The 14,034-nt window shown below is 37.5% G+C and overlaps 1 protein-coding gene across 2 annotated transcripts in view; it reads left to right on the top strand.

Annotated features, from left to right (window-relative positions):
• KPNA4 (karyopherin subunit alpha 4) overlaps nt 1-14,034 on the top strand; it is a 63,258-nt gene that overhangs the window by 28,457 nt on the left and 20,767 nt on the right. For both annotated transcript variants that reach the window (XM_062212343.1, XM_062212353.1), the window contains exons 3-11: nt 201-290; nt 390-419; nt 506-558; nt 4,430-4,525; nt 4,925-5,010; nt 7,773-7,859; nt 10,323-10,492; nt 10,923-10,967; nt 13,400-13,531. In XM_062212343.1, the coding sequence (XP_062068327.1) occupies nt 201-290; nt 390-419; nt 506-558; nt 4,430-4,525; nt 4,925-5,010; nt 7,773-7,859; nt 10,323-10,492; nt 10,923-10,967; nt 13,400-13,531 (789 nt within the window). The remainder of the gene's footprint in view (nt 1-200; nt 291-389; nt 420-505; nt 559-4,429; nt 4,526-4,924; nt 5,011-7,772; nt 7,860-10,322; nt 10,493-10,922; nt 10,968-13,399; nt 13,532-14,034) is intronic.

Consider the following 14,034-nt stretch of genomic DNA (forward strand, 5'->3'; position numbering starts at 1 on the left):
TTCATTAAAAATGTAATATTTGGGGTCTGGGACTCATTGTTGCTTAAGGGTTTAATTCACAGTTTGGTTTACTATTCTGCATTTGAATTTTACTTTCAAAAGGCACGTCATTCAGTTTGTAGGCACAGGATTGCCTAACTTACAAATGTATGTAGCTTTTTTTTAAATGAGATTCTTTGATTTTTTTTTTTTTTTTTAAGAATAAAAGAGATGAACATCTCTTAAAGAGAAGGAATGTACCACATGAAGACATCTGTGAAGACTCTGATATAGATGGTGATTATAGAGTGGTAAGTTGTTAATATTGTGCTGATTCAATGAAAGTTTTACATAAATAATGGAATTTTAAGATGGCTTTTAATTAATTTTCTTTTTAACTTTTTTCCCAGCAAAATACCTCTCTAGAAGCTATTGTTCAAGTAAGTTGGGATTTATTTTCTCTGTTTGTTAGACTTCATACTAATTACTGTGCATTTACAACATAAAATTATTTTATTTTTTATAGAATGCTTCAAGTGATAACCAAGGAATTCAATTAAGTGCAGTTCAGGCTGCTAGGTAAGTTAAATTTTGAGGACATGTTTCAGTTAAAACTTAAACAGAGGTTTTATTTTGAGTTGTTAACTATGTGTAACTATGTGTTAGCTTTGATGGCAGATAATAGAAAACAGTCATAGATCATTTATCCTAAAAAATGTTCTCTGATTCAGAGTATTAAAACTGTTAGCAATGAACTGTGTACTTTTAACGCATTTTCTGAGCTGAAAGGTGTACTTTAAATACACTGAAGCTTTATTCTGCGTAATATATAGGTATTATGATAGGAAAAAGTTCACTTGACAGATCAGTGCCACAGAGTAGTAGAAAAACATCATTTGCAAAGCTTCTTTTGCTAACAGTTAACCAAGTAGCTAATTCTTCTCACAATGTTTATATTAATCAAGCAGTACATCAAGAATTATGAACTCACTGCATCAGTGTATGGACAAATAGACATTAAGATTTAGAGGTGCGTATGCTCCCAGTGTCTAACTCGGCTGGAAATACCAAATTATCTTGCACGTTTCTGTTACAAAACTTAAGTTTCATATTTTAAGGGAAGAGCCAGAAAAAGTTAACTACTGAGATCTTTGCATAAACAGATAGGTTGGGAAAGATATAGTTGTATCATAATACAACATAGTGGTTGCTTTGTATATTTATGAATATAAGAATAATACCTTATGTTGTGATTATCAGTGGGAAAGAGACCTTATACAGGAAATTGATCCTAGTTGCAGAGTTTCATAATAGGGGCTGATTGTGGTACAGCCAGGTAAACCAACTCTGGCAATGCAAGCATCCCTTTTTCAGAGTGCCATTCACATCCCAGCTTCTCTGCATCTGATCCAGCTCCATGCTGATGTGCCTGTGAAGGTATCAGAAGGTGGCTCAAGTATTTGGGCCCTTGCTATCCATGTGAGAGCTCTGGATGGAGTTCCAGGCTCCTGGGTTCAGCCCTGCCCAGCCCCAATCATTGTGGCCATTTAGGGAGTAAACCATTAGATAGAAGATTACTGTCCACCCCCTCCTTCATTCTCCCACTCTTTCCCACTGCCTTTCAAATAAGTAAAAAAAAAAATTTTAATTTTGAAGTAGAAAAAGATTACATAGGCCCATTCAGTGTCTTGTCTAGTAAATGAATCCCTTTTATAATTATTTGACTTTTCCTACCTTGTGTATTTTCCTTAATCTAGAACAGATAGGGACATTATAGAATTACAGTGTTAGACATACCACAGATAAAAATAACTTCTAAAGACTTTTATGCAGGAAAAAATTATAGAACTATTTGCATCTCAAAATGGCAATTAATGATTATAGGAAGAATGATAAAGAATCGGTTATGCTTGGGGACCCACACTGTGCCATAGGCTGGCATCCCATATGGATACACACTAGTTTCGGCTGCTCCATATCCAGTCTAGCTCCCTACTAATGTATCTGGGAAAGCAGGGCAAGACAGCCCAAATAATTGGGCCCCTGCACCCATTATGGGAGATCTGGAAGATCCTTGCTCCTGGTTTCAGATCTGACCATTTCAGTCCGTTGCGGCCATTTGGGGAGTGAACTAGTGGTAGAAGATCTCTCTCTCTTTTTGTAACCCTGCCTTTCAAATAAATAAATAAATATTAAGAAAAAAAAAAAACTTAAGTTGTCTTAAAAATAAAAAATCAGTTGATGCTCACAGTTGTCCGAGTTAATGGACTATTCTTTCCGACATGAGTTCTGCATGACAATTAAAGCCCAGTGCCCCTAAAACAGAGATTCTCAAAGTACTATCTGTGGAACCTTAGGAGATCCTGAGACAGTTTCAAGAGTCTGAAAGAATAGTCTGGTTTTCACAATAATTCTGAGACTTGACTTGCCCTTTTTTATGGTACTAACCTTTATGTTACACTTACAGATTTAAAACTTCTGGTACCTTAGTATAGTTTAAGACAGTGGCACCAAACAGACTTTATAAAATAATGTTGTATTCAACATTATACCCTCAAAGAATAAAAACCACTTCTCTTTCAAAATGTCCTCAATGAAGCAGTAAAAAAAAAATCTTTTGTTAAATCTTGACCCTTAATCTCATGGAGCTTCAGTTGAAAGAGACTAGGTTAAGATTCTTTATAAGCATGTGGTATGGAAAAACACTTTTCATAGCATTTGTTACAATTCATTCTCTGTAGGTAAGGTATTCAATTCAAATGTAGGACTATGGCTCTGTAAGTACTCTTGAAATTCATTGATGATGTTGTGTAAAACATGCAACTTGAACTGGAAAGTAAGAGGTGTAAGATATGAAGGGCCTGCAAATGAAATTGAAATGGTACAACCCACACATTATTGAGTTTTAGAGAGTAAGATTTGTTAGGTTAAGACAGCCTTTTTGTGGAGCAGTTTAAAGCTAGGTCAAAGAATTTACCTTGATAAAGTGAAAATAAGCAACTATCTCTTAGTTTATATAGGGGGATGATCAGGTTAAGCTTTCTAAAACATTCCTTTTATATAGTAGTGCAGAGGATTCCAGTTGGGTAAAGATTTATGTTAGGCCACACTGGGGATTACCAGCTAAACCTTCAATCTTCTACATCTGAAAATAGACACTGGATTTTTTTTTTTTCCAATGAGGACAGGAATCTACGTGTTTTATTTACTTTAGTATATCCAGCATCTCTTTAGGTATTTCCCTGTGCAATGGTGTACTTACTCCATTTCTCTTTAGTTGCTGAAATGAAAATGTTGTTGAGCTTTTATGCTCTTTAATTTTAAGTGTAGAGTAGGATGAAGAATTGAACACAAACATCAGCAATAAAATACAGTAGCAACTTTATTAAGTCTTTTGTCTTTTGACTGTTGTGACCTAGTGTGAATAATTTTGTATATTTTGGTGATCCCTTAATTCCTTTCTTAGCAAGGTAGGTGCTATATAGAGTTTGTCTAGTTCCTTCTCTGAGCTCAAAATTAAGTCCAATACTAACACATATAAAACATGTAGATGTGGGCATTTGGCACCTGAATCATCCATCAGAATGCCTGGAGATTCAAGTCCTACCTCCACTTCCAATTCCAGATTCTTGCTAATGTGCCCCCTGGGAGATAGCATGTGATTGCTCAAGTACACGGGGCATTACCACCCATGTGGAATACCCAGATTGAGTTCCAGGCTCCCGGCTTCAGTCTGGCCTAGCTTCAGCTGTTCAGGACATTTGGGGAAATGAATCAGCTAATAGAAGGTCTCTCTCTGTGTCTCTCTGCCTCTCAAATAAATAATTTATATAAAATATTTAATTTCTTTTTATAAGTTAACTTCAGCACTCATTAAGGAATAACATTGTACTAATAGTGGTTCATAAATGATATTTTTGTAATTTTTATTCATCTCTAAATTTGTCATAAATTAATCTTTTTATAATTAGCAAAAAGATTGCATTAAATAAGTTATAAAATATTTTCGGGGACCCATGTTTGGCATAGTGGGTAAAGCTGCCACCTGTAACACTGGCATTCCATATGGGTGCTGGTTCGAGTCCTGGCTGCTCCAGTTCCAATCCAGCTCCCTACTAATGTGCCCCAGAAAGCAGTGGAGGATGGCCTGATTGCTTGGGTCCCTATACCCTTGTGAAAAACCGGGATGAAGCTCCTGGCTTCAGCTTGGCCCATCCTCAGCTGTTGTATTCATTTAGGGAGTGAACCAGAAGATGGGAGATCTCTGTCTTTTCCCCTCTTTTTCTGTAATTCTGCCTTTCAAATCCACTTGAAATTTCCGAGTTGGTAATTGTACCAAATATTCAAATTTATGACAGTGTCAAATATGAATTTGGATCATTTTAATATTGTATCTCATCAAGTTTCATAAGGAGCTTATATATATATACTTATATATTATGTCTTACAGAAAGCTTTTGTCCAGTGATCGAAATCCACCAATTGATGACTTAATAAAATCTGGAATATTACCTATTTTAGTCCATTGTCTTGAAAGAGATGACAAGTAAGTACAAGTTCTTTGTTTTTAATTAGTATGTACCCTTTGAGAAGGAAAGATTTTCTAGTAGATAGTTTATCTTTAAAGAAAAAAGACAGGAGCTATGGGATAGAATTGAAAAGTCAAAAGGAATGGGAAAAATGATGTAAGTTATATTTATGCCAACAGATGAAGGTAAAAGCCAAAGAAGGACTTGTTTAAGTTTTGAGAATTAACAGGAACTAGGTTGAGCATGTAGGTACTTAAGAAAACAAGGCCTTGGAGGTTTCAGAAATGCTGAATGTTTAGAGGCAAAATATTTAATATATTTAAAATACTTGTGAACAGCAATGTTGATAGAAATTTGTACCAATGTGAAAATAACTACTATTTGAAGTTATTTGTTTTTGTTTATTTGTTTTGTAGTCCTTCTTTACAGTTTGAAGCTGCATGGGCTTTGACGAACATTGCATCTGGAACCTCTGAACAAACTCAAGCAGTAGTTCAATCCAGTAAGTTGCTTATTAACAAATAACACTGTATTTTTTTTTAAAAAAGTCAACAGAACCTGCTGATTCTCCTAAAAGAATATAGCTATTTATGTTGTAAAGTTATAGCTACTCAATAACATGTAGAGTTGTTGAACTAGACCAGCCTAGCAATCTTATTCAGTTGACCAACACACTCTGTTTCTAAAACTTCATTTGATTCCTTTCAAAATCTGGGTAATTTCCTAATTGTAATAGCAGATTATATTAGTATAGTTATACTTTATTTATAGGACATCAGAAGAAATAAAAATATTTTTCCCATTGCCATACTGTGTTTCAGCTTCTCTTAAAGAAGTTATGTTTTTGGGGCTGGCACTATGGTGCAATAGGTTGATCCTCCGCCTGCGGCGCCGGCATCTCTTATGGACACTGGTTCTAGTCCCTGCTGCTCCTCTTCCAATGCGGCTCTCTGCTGTGGCCTGGGAGAGCAGCGCCTGCATGGGAATACCCAGAAGAAGCTCCTGACTCCTGGCTTTGGATCGGCGCAACTCCAGCCGTTGCGGCCAGTTAGGCAGTGAACCATCAGATGGAAGACCTCTCTCTCTCTCTCTCTCTCTCTCCTCTGTTTAACTCTGACTTTCAAATAAATAAATCTTTTAAAATAATAATAATGATACTAACAGGTATATTGTTTTCATGAGTATTATTTTTCTGCCAAAGAAATTAATAATTTTTAAAAGGAACTTTAAAAATGCATCTTAAATATGTAAGCGGTATACTTGTTTGTCTAAGCTTGTAAATTCGTAAGTACTAATCTCTTGATTTTGAAAGGGAACAAAAATGATATCCAAGTTAGTACCTTATTATGTAGATAGTTGTAATATTAGAAAAACAAATTACCTTACATTCTATTAAAATTAAATTTTGGATTCAGATTTTTCTTTTGTTTTATTAAATGTGATTTTTTTGGGGTTTTATATGGTGACTCCTAGGTAAATTTTATTTTTTCAAAACAATATCTTATTCCCTACCTTTTTCCTTTTCTGTTTCATGTGGTCTTTAAAGATCAGAAAGAGGATTTTGTAAGTAATCATCATTAATCTACATGTGTGAATATGAATAGATATTTAAAACTTGTTTGCACCAAAAGTTAGCATTTAATCCATTTATCACAAGCTTTTTGAGGTACCTCATTTAAATAGCATTTTTCAAAGTTATATGGGAAAGAAAGAAAAAGAGTCACTTGTTCAGTGTAATACTAGTCTGTTCAGACAAAGGCCTGTCTTGTGTTTGCCATCGTTATTGAGCAATACAATTACTTCCTGATTCAGAAGGTCTCAAGTAGTCCAGGAATCACTGGCCTGTCTATTCAGCCACATGATGTTTACTTAAATTAAAGTGCTTAAAAGTTATTTCAATATTGGAACTTTCTTCTCAGATTTGATGAATTAATCTTTTTTTAAAAGAATTATTTATTTATTTGAAAATCAGAGTTATACACAGAGAAGGAGAGGCAGAGAGAAAAAAAGAGGTCTTCCATCTGCTGGTTCACTCCTTCACTCTCCAAATGGCCACAATGGCCAGAGCTGGGCCTGTCCAAAACCAGGAGCTAGGAGCTTTTTCTGGGTCTCCCACACAGGTGCAGGGGCCCAAGGACTTGGGCCATCTTCTGCTGCTTTCCCAGGCCATAGAAGAGAGCTGGATGGGAAGTGGAGCAGCCAGGACTCGAATCAGCGCCCATATGGGATGCCAGCACTGTAGGCGGTGGCTTTACCCACTGTGTAACAGTGCTGGCCCCTGAATTAAAATTAGGTTTAAGCCCAGGTTTAACTGTAAATGAAATTTTATGAACTTTATTTGATATTTGTTTTAAAACTCATTTTGATGCTAATTAAATTATCTGCTAGTCAGAATTCTTCCAGAAGTGCTGTTTCTAATTTAAAAAAAATTTTTTCAAGACATTTATTTATTTGAAAGTCAGAGTTACACAGAGAGGACAGGCAGAGAGAGAGAAAGGTCTTCCCATCTGATGGTTCACTCCCTAATCAGCCGCAACAGTCAGAGCCACACCGATCCGGAACCAGGAGCTAGGAGCTTCTTCTGGCCCCGCCCCCGGCGAGTGCAGGGGCATAAGGACTTGGGCCATCTTCTACTGCTTTCCCAGGCCATAGCAGAGAGCTGGATTGGAAGTGGAGCAGCCAGGTCTCAAACCGGTGCCCATTGGGATGCCGGTGCTTCAGTCCAGGGTGTTAACCCGCTGCTCCACAGTGCTGGCCCCAATCTGGCCCCAGTCTAATAAAAATTATTTAATGAGGATATATTTTTGATAGATTCTATTTTTATTTTGAGATATCAGCAAAAAAAAAATGAATTTTTTTTTAGTAGTTTCTTTATGAAGCTAGCATTGTGGTACAGTGGGTTAAACCTCTGCTTGTAGTACCAGCATCCCATAACAGAGTCCCAGTTCAAATTCTGGCTGCTCCACTTCTGATCCAGCTTCCTACTAATGCTCCTGGAAAGCAGTGGATAGTGGCCCAAGTTTCTGGGCCCTTGCCATCCACGTGGGAGATGCAGATGGAATTCTGGCTCCTCACTTCAGCCTGGACCAACCATGGCTTTTGAAGCCATTTGGGGAGTGGAAGCTTTCTCTGTCTCTCTGACTCTAGCTTTCAAATAAGTGCATATTTCTTTAAAAAGGAAAAAGGAGAGAGAGAGAGAGAGAGAGAGAGAATATGAGAATGAATCTTCAACCTGAAGTGTTAACTTACATTTTCCTCTTTCAGATGCTGTGCCACTTTTCCTGAGGCTTCTTCATTCACCCCATCAGAATGTCTGTGAGCAAGCAGTATGGGCTTTGGGAAATATCATAGGTTTGTATAACATTTAGAGTCCTAGTTCAACAGTTGTTACTAGGTTATAAAAATAATTACTAGTTGTCAAAAAGGAAAAAGTTTGCCTTTAGTACTAGTTGTGGTGAACAGCTTACAGGAATTTTAGCTGAGTATAAAGTCATGATAGGCAGAATTAACATTTTGTTACTTGTTATACCATTTAATTATTTGAATAACTATGAAATATGTATGTCATTTGGGTCTTCTATTTTCTGCTGAGGTCTATTTTATTTTCTCAGTTTTCCCTATCAAAGCTAACTTAGTAAACCAGAAGGATTCTAAGGATTGATAATGCCACATATTGTTTGTTTTTCTCGCATAGAAATAATCAGAATTGCTTGAATGTACCTCCTCTTTATTGCCCTTTTGCAGGGACAACATGAAAGACAGGAGATGGTTATGAATTTTCATGGGAGGATATCTCTGTAAACTGTTCTTAGCATAGGGTATAGTGCTGTTAGGAATGTTGCTATTTATTTATTTATTTATTTTTTAATTTATTATTTTTTTTTTTGACAGGCAGAGTGGACAGTGAGAGAGAGAGAGAGAGAAAGGTCTTCCTTTTGCCGTTGGTTCACCCTCCAGTGGCCGCCGCGGTAGGCGCGCTGCGGCCGGCGCACCGCGCTGTTCCGATGGCAGGAGCCAGGTGCTTCTCCTGGTCTCCCGTGGGGTGCAGGGCCCAAGCACTTGGGCCATCCTCCACTGCACTCCCTGGCCACAGCAGAGAGCTGGCCTGGAAGAGGGGCAACCGGGACAGGATCGGTGCCCCGACCGGGACTAGAACCCGGTGTGCTGGTGCCGCAAGGCGGAGGATTAGCCTAGTGAGCCGCGGCGCCAGCCAGGAATGTTGCTATTTATATTTCCAGTCTCCTTCACTCCTTTACTTTTATACCAAATTTTAGAATTATAACTATTATGCCATATCTTGACCTTTAATTTTTTATTTTAGTAACATTCTGTAAGTAATTAGAATACATGAGTGCAAAGGGAGCAATTCTTTTATCTCCAAATATTTTAGTGCAGGAAAAAAATGTTTTCACTTAGGATAGTAACTTCAGCATGCCTTCATATTAGAAATAACAGTGACACTCAATTCAGAAGTTGATCTGACAGTTCTCTGTGGCGTTGGTTCTCATTCTTTAGCATACTGTCAGAATCATATAGAGACCTTATTAAAACATGGACTCCTATAACCACAGAGATTTTGCTCTGAGCACAAGCCCAAAAACCACATCAGGAATCATTGTTACAGGACTATTATAGGACTATCTCTCTTTTTTTCTGACATAGTTTTCTAAGTGTACAGAATAATTTGTCATTCACTGTTTGGTTCACTGATACTGAATCATACATGGAAATTCAACACATATTTTCTCTGTAAGAGTATTTCTATACTTTTTAAAAGATTTTATTTATTTACTTATCTATTTTGAGAAGTAGAGTTACAGACAGAAAGGAGGAGAGACAGAAAGATCTTCTATCTGCTGATTCACTCCCTAAATGGCCACAGTGGCCAGAGCTGAGCCGATCCTGAAGCCAGGAGCTTCTTTTGGGTTTCCCATGCAGGAGCATGGGCCCAAGCACTTGGGCATCTTCTGCTGCCTTCCCAGGCCATAAGCAGAGAGCTGGATCAGAAGAGGAAAAGCTGGGACTTGAACTGGTGCCTATATGGGATGCCAGCGCTGCAAGCAGAAGCTTAACCTATTACACCATAGTACTAGCACCTATACTTTTAAAATTATATGAAATAACATTGAGAGAGAAGCTAAAAGCAGCAGTTATCCACCCACAAAGTATTTTTGAAAACCGTAAGCCCTCCAAAATTTAGCTGGTGTGAAGACATTTGATAAGTGAGCAGTTTATAAAGTCATACATATGAATAATATGTAAAAGAGTACTGTAACATCTTAGTTGCTTCTTTTGGTCCAAAGATCTATGGCTCCTATGGCCTAGAGTATGAACTTGGTTATTACTGCCTAGAAACTAAGTAATACATCTGGTTAAAATCCAGAAAGCAGGAGTGGATGTTGCAGTGCAGCAGGTTAAGCTGCCACTTTGGAAGCCTGCATCCTGTATCAGAGTGTCTGGGATCAAGTCCCGCCTCCACATACAATGCATGCAGCTTCCTGCAAGTGTGCATTCTGAGAGGTAGCAGGTGATGTCTCAAGTACTTGGGTCCCTGATGCCCACTTGGGAGTCCCAGTTGGAGTTCCAGGTTCCTGGCTTCAGCCTGGCCCCCAGCCAATAAGGCTATTTTTGGAGTGAACCAGTAGATGGAAGATCTCTCCTCCTTCTTCCCCTCTCTGTCATTCTTCATATCAAATAAATAAATATTTATAAGAAATTTTTAAAATATGGGAAGCCACATATTGGACCCAGTACTTTATGTTTTCTGAAAAACTTGTCACTATATTTTATTGAATTTATAAATTATTTCTACAGGTGATGGGCCCCGGTGTAGAGATTATGTCATAAGTCTTGGAGTTGTGAAACCTTTACTTTCGTTCATAAGCCCATCTATTCCTATAACATTCTTAAGAAATGTTACTTGGGTTATGGTCAACTTATGTCGCCACAAAGACCCACCACCACCAATGGAAACCATTCAAGAGGTAAAAATTTTTATTTTTAGTTTTAGTTTTTTAAGTTGATGGGTTGGATGTTTGGCACAGTGGTTAAGACACGACCTGGGACATCTGCTTTCCATATCATAGTGCCTGGGTTTGAGTCCCAGTCCATTTCCAATTCCATCTGCCTTCTAATTTGCACCCTGGGAAGCAGCAGATGGTGGCTCAAGTTCTTGGGTCTCTGATACCTACCCAGAGATCCAGATTAAGTTACAGGCTCCTGGCTTAGTCCTGGCCCAGCCCCAGCTGTTGCAGGCATTTAGAGAGTAAATCAATGTATGGAAGATCTCTCTATATATATATTTCAAATGAAATGAAAATAAGTAAATTTTTTGAAAGTAGGTATTAAAGAGGATACCATTATTGTATGTTGTTATATATGTGTATTTTTCAATCTGTATAATTCTCTCTTTAGATTCTTCCAGCCCTTTGTGTTTTAATTCATCATACAGACGTAAATGTGAGTAAATGCTTCCTATCCTATGTTTATGTATATACATTTATGTTTTATTATGTGTGTGTATATATATATATCTTATGTATATTTATGTTTAGGGCTGGACATTGGGGAGAAAATGTTATATGAAGACATGTCAGCCGGCACCGTGGCTTAACAGGCTAATCCTCCGCCTTGTGGCACCGGCACACCGGGTTCTAGTCCCAGTTGGGGCACCAGATTCTGTCCTGGTTGCCCCTCTTCCAGGCCAGCTCTCTGCTATGGCCTGGGAAGGCAGTGGAGGATGGCCCAAGTCCTTGGGCCCTGCACCTGCATGGGAGACCAGGAGAAGCACCTGGCTCCTGGCTTCGGGTCAGCACGATGCGCTGGCCGCAGCGGCCATTGGAGGGTGAACCAACGGCAAAAAGGAAGACCTTTCTCTCTGTCTCTCTCTCTCTCTCTCACTATCCACTCTGCCTGTCAAAAAAAAAAGAAATGTCATTGTACTATCAGATTTTTGTATTTCAAGGGTTGAAATACAAATTTGGTATTTTTATATTTATGTTTACCTGTATCATAAAATATGATTTCAGTGAGGAAGTCCAGCCCAGTTATTATTTTAGTCTGTGTAGTAATGTACATGTACATACATAAAGATGTATGTATGTACAAGTTGTCTTCAAAAACTTCAAGGAAGATGTATATTATGAAGAAACTGAATGGATTTCAGGGTTTTTTGGTTTTTCGTGTTTTTTTTCCACTAAAATAAGCTTGTCTTTTAATTTGATGTCTCCACAGTTTTTGAAGTGCTCTCATGTATATCAATGTTAGAAAAACTCATATAGAAACTTTTTAAGTTGCTAGTCAGTAATCTCCCCTACTGAGATTATCTTTGTTCATGAATGTTTAATGGAAGCTTATATTGATAACCTGGCCAATTATAACATGCACAGATAACATGCACTTAGTGACATTTTTGTTTTTTGAAAAATGAGTAGAAATACTGTATGCATGAGTTTGTATTCCTATACATTTACCAAACCTATGAACATCAGTTGCTCTTCATATTTTTACTCCATTTCTCCCAATTATAATGACTTTATTTAGTGTAAAGATTACTATTCTGGCCGGCGCCGCAGCTCACTAGGCTAATCCTCTGCCTGCGGCTCCGGCACCCCGGGTTCTAGTCCCGGGCGGGGTGCCGGATTCTGTCCTAGTCGCTCCTCTTCCAGGCCAGCTCTCTGCTGTGGCCCGGGAGTGCAGTGGAGGATGGCCCAAGTGCTTAGGCCCTGCACCCGCATCGGAGATGCCCTGACTTCAGATAAGCGCGGTGCACCGGCCACAGCAGCCATTGGAGGGTGACCCAATGGAAAAGGAAGACCTTTCTCTCTGTCTCTCTCTCTCACTATTCTCAAACAAGAGAGGAAAACAGCATAAACAAGATTTTAAACATAACAAATAAATGAGGTGGGAAACTGACCTGATTGTTTATAAAAGCCCAGACTAGCCTTTGATTTGTTAGAAAAACTAGGGAATATAATAGGTAAGGGACTATACATGTGCGAAATATAGATAGCAATAATCAGAAAGTAATGTGTTTCTTTAAAAACAATTTGCTGTGGTGATAGCAGTGTTTGATGAGCTATTTCATTTCTTTACAGTTTTAGGATTATACTTTTTTTTTTTTTTGCCAGAATCCCCTAAAAGTATGTAGAACAAATTAAAATCAGAAGTTTGCTTCATCAAGTAGTGAGATAATGTACAAAATTTATTAAACATGCTCTCTGCTCTAAAGATGTTTTTTAAGTGCCAGATAGTCTGATTGAATCAGATAGATCTTAAATATTTATATAAGCAATTTTTGTTTTTGGTTCCTGATAGCCGCATTCCTTGACTGAAGTATAAGTTTCAACATTTTTCTTTTAAAATATTTATAAAAAAAGATTAATCTCAGAGTTATACTACCACTAAAAAACTGGACATCTTCATTTACTTTATTCAGAGATCCATTATGTTTCTTTACCTCAATCTAGATGAGATTCTGATTACATTTATCTTTTATTTTTTATGTACCTTGAATTTCTCGAGCCAGTCTACATTGTTGTTTTTAGTTACATATTTAATGAATAATATTATTTACTAGTGATGTTTATTAGAGTAATCTTGGGTAAACATTTAGCAGTGTGTTCTTAAGTCAAGCCATCAAAGAACTAAAGATAAAACTAGCTAACTGCTTCTACAAGCCATGACTAAAGCACCGACATTACATTAAGTTGTAATTGGTAAACTTACAGAATACAAACTTTGTATTTTTGGAGTGTTGGTGTGTTTCTTTGAAGGCGTCATGTGATTGAAGAAAACAAGTGGTAGAACAATCTTAGATTAATTGTATGGTTAAGAATTACTAAAATGAGAAAATATTCAAATGCTCTTTGAATTCTCATTTTACTCATTAGATTTTGGTAGATACAGTGTGGGCCCTCTCTTACCTTACTGATGCTGGCAATGAACAGATACAGATGGTAATAGACTCTGGAATAGTTCCTCATTTGGTTCCTCTGCTCAGCCATCAGGAAGTTAAAGTTCAGGTAAGTTTGTTCTTGATAAAAAATTTTAAGTTTTTCTAATAATAATTGCTGTAAACATGACATTCAGAGCTGAACAATTTAAATAGTTTAAAGTATATTCTTAGCACATGACAGCATGTCTGTGATGGTAAGAGTAAATTATTTTATTCCCATTTTAAAGGTGGAAAAAATGAGGTAAGGATACTACAGTTTGAACCTACCTTTCCTCACCCTCTCTGAAAAATACATATATAGGAAGAGACTCCTTTGTAGAATACAGATTTGTATTATAGGCAATTCAGTTTAGCAGCTTGAGTGCAATCTGAAACAGGTGTTGATACTTAGAATTCCTACTCCTTTTCTTATTTTTCTTCTTCTTCCACAGTCCAATTCCCTCCACCCCCCATTCCGCCCTGTCCCTTTTTACTGATCTGGAAAGTTTGGTTCACTCTTAGCCTTACTGGCACTTATAAAGACTTTGTGCAAAAAGGTTTTGTGCAGATAAACGCTACTTAGCTCCCTAA

Source organism: Lepus europaeus, chromosome 2, assembly GCF_033115175.1.
Source record: "Lepus europaeus isolate LE1 chromosome 2, mLepTim1.pri, whole genome shotgun sequence".
NCBI classification, from domain to species: domain Eukaryota; kingdom Metazoa; phylum Chordata; class Mammalia; order Lagomorpha; family Leporidae; genus Lepus; species Lepus europaeus.